The 7,500-nt window shown below is 47.7% G+C and overlaps 1 protein-coding gene across 1 annotated transcript in view; it reads right to left on the minus strand.

The window, feature by feature from the left end:
* ankfn1b (ankyrin repeat and fibronectin type III domain containing 1b) overlaps positions 1–7,500 on the minus strand; it is a gene marked incomplete at both ends in the record, with an annotated part of 89,402 nt that overhangs the window by 50,872 nt on the left and 31,030 nt on the right. Inside the window, one exon of the mRNA XM_080024688.1 lies at positions 5,732–5,854. Within this exon, the coding sequence (XP_079880814.1) occupies positions 5,732–5,854 (123 nt within the window). The remainder of the gene's footprint in view (positions 1–5,731; positions 5,855–7,500) is intronic.

Below are 7,500 nucleotides of genomic sequence, written 5' to 3' on the forward strand. Positions count from 1 at the left end.
CCTGCTAGTAGAACCCTAACCCTACATGTAGGACTCTAACCCTGCAAGCAGAATCCTAACCCTACACATAGGCTCTAGGACCGTAACCCTGAAAGCAGAACCATGACCCTACACGTAGGAGTCTGTCCCTGCAAGCAGAACGCTAACCCTACACGTACGACTCTAACCCTGCAAGCAGAACCCTAACCCCAAACCCGGGACTTTAACCCTGCAAGCAGAACTCTAACCAGACACGTCAGACTCTAATCCTGCAAGCAGAACCATGACCCTAAAGCCGGGACTTTAACCCTGCCAGCAGAACTCTAACCCGACACATAGGACACTTACCCTGCAAGCAGAACCCTTACCCTACACGTTGTACTCTAACCCTGCAAGCAGAACCATAACCCAACACGTAAGACTCTAGGACTGTGACCCTGAAAGCAGAACCATGACCCTACACATAGGACTCGAACCCTGCAAGCAGAATGCTAACCCTGCAAGCAGAACCATAACCCTACATGTAGGACTGTAAGCCTGCAGGCAGAACCCTAACCCTACACCTAGGACTCTAACCCTGCAAGCAGAATCCTAACCCTACACGTAGGCTCTAAGACTGTAACCCTGAAAGCAGAACCCTAATCCTAAACCGGAGACTTTAACCCTGCCAGCAGAACCCTAACCTGACACATAGGACACTCACCCTGCAAGCAGAACCCTTACCCTACACGTTGTACTCTAACCCTGCAAGCAGAACTATAACCCTACATGTAGGAGACTAACCCTGCAAGCAGAACCCTAACTGTACACGTACGACTCTAACCCTGCCAGTAGAACCCTAACCCAACACGTAGGACTCCAACCCTGCAGAAGAACCCTAACCCTACACGTAGGACTCTAACCCTGCAAACAGAATGCTGCAAACCTGACTCTAGGACTCTAACGCTGCAAGCAGCACCCTAACCCTACAAGTACAACCCAAACCCTATAAGTACAACCCTTACACTACAAGTAGGACCCTAGTTTTAGGGCCTAACCCTACAAGTACAACCCTAACCCTGAAAGAAGGACCCCAACCTTCTCACTGGCTGTTCCTTAACCTCATTTTGCAGCTGGGAAGCTGTGTGTGAGTGTGCTTGTGTTGTGTACGTTGACATTAGGAACTGAACGGGTTCCTCTGGATCCGTGCAGGAACCTTTCACCAACTGGTGGAAAACTACTTCAGAGCACAACAGCACACCGTGTGGACACACAAAGGTATTGTCGCTCTGTCTTTTCCCTTGTCTCTGCCAAGTCCATTTTAGAACTTTCTCCCTCGCTCTTTCTGTCTCTCTGTCTCTCCATCAGTGTGCATGTGTGTGTGTGTGTGTGTGTGTTTAACCTCTGAACAGCCTGCTGTGCCAAGCAAGGCCTGCCACCTGTTGGATGGATGCCTGCCACCTGTTGGATGTGTGTGTGTGTTTCGAGGTAAATCTCTCTAATTTGGATGAGCAGTGAAACAGCAGTGGCGTCTCCACTGGTTATACTGGTGTTCTCACAAACACACACACACTGTGGTGACACTACGTCTCCTGTTGCGACTCTAGGCCTAGCCTGGGTGGCTCCACGCCTTCTGTGTGTATGTGTGTGTGTGTGTGTGTGTGAGAAATACACACCAATGGGGTCCCTGCCTGGCTCACCATATGCCACCCACTCAGGGAGAAAGGGTGTGTGTGTTTGACCCCTGGCCATTGAAGCCAACAGTTGGCCTGCTCTCTCTCTCAGAGAGACGACGATCGGCGCCATGTTTACCGTCCCGAGAGGGGGCGGGGCAGAGAGAGGAGAGAAGAGCAAGAGAGGGAGGGAGATAATACGTATATAACTTGATTATTGTTTTATCATTACATTTGCTGTATCATTACCCCACCCCGATCTTTTATGAATTCTTTGTCAAATGGTATGTGACTCAGTATTTAAGTGCCATGTTGAGTTTGTGCTCCGGTACTGTAGAGGGCAACGTTTCAGGAACTCTCTCTCTGGTCATACTGGCCAAGTGAAACCCTGCTTTCCCGCTTCCCAAAGCATGGACCATGACCAGTCCATCTGTATTCATCCTGTACTGATGTAGCTTCACTGAAAATCTGGAAATTTCGGCACATAGAATCAAAAAATGTGAGGATATCATTTCCTTTTGGAGTTAGACAGAGATTTGATGTTTCGTCTGTGACAAAATTGTGGATTCCCCGATCAAGTCAGTAATTTTCCTTATATTTATCAACACCAAGTTCTCAAGAATGGCGCTCCAGTTTGTCCTTGGGAACAAGGTATCCATTGGGTCGCCTTCAGTGGTGGCGTCGTTGAAGGCATCAGTGCTGGGACATCTTAGTCAACACCGTCAAGTAACGAAATATCCTTGATGTTTTGGCCTGAGCCAACACACATCTGGGCATTTTAGATGTTCTTGGCTTTATGTGACTTGGGAACAGAACTTGACCGTGAGCGATGACGTCAAGAGAGTTCACGAAAACGCGAATCCAGACTCGTACAGATAATAATAAACGGCCGTGAAGATAAAGTTCTGGGATCATGGAGTGATCGTGTGTGATGTGACATGATTGCTCGTACGAGGTGAACCCAGAACATTTCTCAACAAGGGCAGACGGTGTACACTTCAGTCCAGGTTGGGTAATGTTTGCATTTTTTGTTAACATTTTTTCCCAAACATCTCAGGCTGCCTTTTGGAGTTTATTTTCCAATCGATTCCTGCTGCGGTACAACTCCCTGAATTTCCTAGACTGAGTTCTGGACGTGGTGCAGAAAGTCAGCCATATTGACAGGCAGCTAACGACCTGCCCTCCACCCCCTTCATTTCCTCTCCACATCTTTTTTCCTCTTCATCTCTACCTCTCCTCTCTCTCTCTCCATCCTCCCCTCTGTTCCCTCAGGCCCACTTACTGTGATTTCCAATAACAATAACACAGCCATTTTTATTTTATTAACATGTTTTCCCAAGGTCCCGCCTGCTTCCAGGGGCTCTGGTGACGCCAACTCAAAGCCATACCCTGCAGGATTTCCAACGTATCAGTCTTTTTCAATTTTCACTGCACATTCAGTTTGTGTTAATAAAACTAAATGCTCCCCTACCAGCTTCTCTGTTTTTCTGACCCATTTTGAGAACAAAGCAAAGCTTTTGGGACATTTTTGGTCAGTTCTGTGGTGTTATTGTTGAGCTGGAGAAGGAACCAAAGCAAGCCTGGTGATTTGCGGCTTCATTTTCAAGATGCAGTGAAACTGAGCCATTTGGGGCGAGTTGTGCTGGTGATGGTGGATGCAGGCGAGAAACACGAGCAGAGAGAAGCCCAAAAAGCAGGAGAACGGGCGTTTCACAGTTTGGCTTTGAAGGATCTAATATTGCCATGGATCTCATGTACGACTCGTAGGTGCCAGTACAGCTTAGACGCGGCAGAGCCTTTGGTGTGAGTACCTTCCTGAAGACCGGCACTCCGCTAACGACATGATGAAGCGACCTACCGTTTTACGGCGCTTTTCCATTTCTGGCTGATGGCTGAACGCCAGGTCTGGTCTGATGCTTGTGGATAAACTCGTTCAACATGTTTGCGAGTACATAGCAAGAGAGAACAAACTCTCATGTTCTAGATTCAAACTGAGACTGAATGTTCCTGCATTTTTTTAATCCTTGTATTCTGTAAATATTTCCGCTGTCCAATGTGGTGAATCCATTTCTATGTAATGATCAAGTGGTAAATCGTACACTTCAGATAACTTAGATATAAAATGCAGCATAAATATCACAGTACTTTAGTAATAAACTTCTGTGATAGGATTTCTTACTATAAACCTTCTGCAGGATCTGACCAGAGCGTTGGCAAAGTCGACTCCAAGACACTCCAAGAAACGATAAAAACCTCCAACAATTCCAAATATTCGCACGGCCCGAGGGATGTTTTTAATAGAAGCTACGAGCAAACGTGTTTCCCTTCGGACGGCGTGGGGAATGACTGTGCATACCAGAGCGGAGCTAGGCTGCTCTGGTCTCCAGCCAGGCTGACCCTGTTTCACCTCCCGGTAGCATGACTCAGCACGCTCCCCCTTGACACCCCCCCGGGTCCCACTGGGGTTCCCCAATTATGATGTCACGAGGGCCCATCGCCTTGCGTTGGTTCAGCAGCGGTTCTCCGGTAGAAAGTCAGGAATCCAGCTGCGGCCGACCTCTTCGCATCCCCTCTCGTAAAGCCAGCGTGGCCAATCTCCCCCGCCGGGTTTCATTAGAAGCAGACCACATCAAGCAGGGGTCTGAACTTTAAAGGCCAGGTCTCCCCAGCGCTACAGCAGACTCGGGAGACCTCACACCGCCATGCCAGCGCCCGCAAAACAGCACCACACCTCCGCTCCGAGGAACACACAGTCCTCGTCGGTCCCGGACCACACAGCCGGGGCCTCGTAAGGCCGACAACAGAGCCGGCGAGACCTCACACTGGGCCGGGAGTCCCGGCGGGGAACCCCGCACAGGAGCCGTGGAAGACAGCGGCTGGAACCCTCGCGGGGGGCCCGGACCGTCCGGGCTTTATTCCCTACTCGGCCGTTAAAAAGCTGGAGCCCGGGTCAAGGGCCTGTGACCGTTATTGGTCACAGGCTATTGGATATTCTGCTCTTGACATAATGAAGTGTAAAGGGAAGTGTCGGATCTGCTCCGCTGCCGATGAGGGGATGAGCACCAGGGAAGCAGCCAGGAGAGAGAGAGAGCGAGAGAGAGAGAGAGAAGGAGGTGGAAGCCAGATGGACAGGATGGATGGAATGGGAGATAGACAAGCAGATGAGGAGAGAGGTGGAGTGAGAGGGAAGAGAGGGAGCGGGGAGTGGGACGGGTTCCCGCAGGCGGGGCGGCAGTGGCAGCCCCGTGATGGAAGGCTTTCAAACTCCTTTCATCGGCTGCCTGAGGAATGGAGCTTTACAAGAGCAAGATGAGCTGGCGCCACTGGAGCCGCCTGGCGCTCTCCAACCAAACCCAGACGCTGGGACCGAGTGAGAGCCCACCCAGCCCCCCCTTCCACCAACCCCAAATCCTCACTGGCTCCTGGCGGTGGAAAGGAACGACTTATATATATATAAGTACTTTGTTACTGCAACCCAAGTACATTTGGTAAATTACAAGTATCTGTACATACACAAGTATGTTCAGTTTGAGAGACCTTCGACTTTTACTCCACTACTTTCCCAACACAGTCACGTTGTTTGAGTTTAAACAAGGGTGGATTTATATTTATATGATATATGACGACCAAGCCAAAGTGATTTAGTACTGGAGCACCGGCTCCACATCAACACCTAGAGGTTGTCTGGAACTTGATTTTCATGAGCTCTGATCTGAAAAAGAAAAAGTACAGTTGTACTTGTACTACATATTCATTACTTACTAAGTATTGTAGTATTAGTACTTAAAGTACATTTAATTTGAATACTTTAAGTAACATTTAAGTACTTCTATACTTTTACTTGTGGTACTTCATTCTCAGGGTGTTCTTGTATGCGTTTGTGTTTTTTTCCGTCTTGTCGTGACAGTTGCTGCAGAACTTGATTCCTCCTCAGAACTTTTTGGAGCCCTGTGTTGTTTTTCAACTCTGAACCCTCGAAACAGAGGGAGCCCAGCAGGGCGGCGAGCACGCCTTTCTTTCACGCCCACATTTGAGGAGAGGAAACGCAAACGGCGGCGTAATGGGACGGTAACGGGACGTCACCTCCGGACGGCTCTTACCAGTCCAGGCTGAGCGAGCGCCTCCGGTAGGACGGAGCTCGGTCCTGCGAGCGCTTCTCCGACGCGGCCGGACGCTCCTTCAGGGACAGGCGGTGGGTGAACCTGCTGATGCCCGACTCGGGCCTGACGAGGAGAAGGAGACGAAGCGGGTGAGATCAGGGACGGTCGTCGCAGCAAGGCCAACGTCACCACTTCCTCTTACGGCTTTGGAACTCGGTGACAGGAGTTTGGAAAGATCATTATTGTTATCGTAGGATCATTCAAATATCACTGCATCCAAACATTTAAGATGATAAAGTAAAAATGATGTTGATTGATATATAATGTAGTTGTACAGATAGACAAAAAGACAGATGGATGGGCAGACATACATCAATAATCGCCAATTGTCAATAAACAACAATTCACCTTCTGATGACATTAAGTACAATTCATAAATCTCCCATTCTGATGAATATTTGCTTACGTGGCACATTTTTCAAGACTGGACACATAATTAAATATCATTACATATCATTTTTGGTGTGGTTTACTCTTTTTTCTCGGGTTAATATTTACATTTACATTTACATTTAGTCATTGATCAGACGCTTTTATCCAAAGCGACTTACAATTATTCAAACACCGACGGACGCAGCCATCAGGAGCAATGAGGGGTTAAGTGTCTTGCTCAAGGACACTACAGCATGCTATCAGGAGGAGCCTGGGATCCAACCAGCAACCTTTAGATCACTAGACCACCAGCTCTACCTCCTGAGCTACCATCCCCAATATTGTCTTCGGGCAGCCGCTCCCAGACTTCAAAACGTCTCGGCCCATTTTGAAATCTGAAAATCTTCTGTTGCCGAAGCAAACCACAGAAAATATATATATATGATCGTGAAAATAATTGACAAAAGGATAATAACACGTCATTTCAAACCATGGCTTTGTTATATAACAATGATGACTTTTTTAAAATGTAAACATTTCATCATAAATATTCTATGGTCATTTCAAACTTAATCACAAAATTCGAAATTAAAAACTTTTTTATTTGAAATGACCCCTGCCGTCCCCTCTCCCTCGTCACGTCCCACCAGGGGGCCGCCGGCCACACTTTGGGAAACACTGGAATATAGTAAAGTATATTAAGCCTAGAAATGACACCTTCTCTTCATACTGTATATATTCGACTTGAATTGATTTTAATTTTTCTATGATTAATTTTAATATGTACATGAAAATCAGTTTTTCAGGGGAACCACAAAAATAATCCCAAAGAAGAAGAAGAAGAAGAAGAAGAAGAAGAAGCTGCTGAAGCTGCTAAGACACGACAGGGTAAGGGTTAGGGTTAGCAGGATGGAGAAGGTACACCATGTGCAAATCAATATTCAGATACAATGTGAGGGAGCAGGACACCAGAGGTGGAGCTGCAAGAAAGACAAATAAATGACATAACTCAAAGTAAGTGTGTACCACACAGTGTAGAGGAACCTGTGTGTGTACGAGAGTGTGTATGTGAGTGTGTGTGTGTGTGTGTGTGTGTGTGTGTGTGTGTAGATGGCTTCAGTGTGATTGGACTGGAAGGTTGATGACAGTGTTGTACAGAACTTCCAGGTTGCTGTGGCATTTCGCCCAAATTTACTTTCATCATTAAAACCCAAACTTCATAGCGTCACTGCAGAGCTACAAAAAACAAAGCTCCCAGCGCTGCCACGCCCTGAGGAGGGCTGCGTCTGACCAGGCATCCCACCCTCACCCCATGCTGCTTCCATTACATAGGAAAC

This window comes from Zeus faber, assembly GCF_960531495.2.
Source record: "Zeus faber genome assembly, contig: SCAFFOLD_46, whole genome shotgun sequence".
NCBI lineage: Eukaryota > Metazoa > Chordata > Actinopteri > Zeiformes > Zeidae > Zeus > Zeus faber.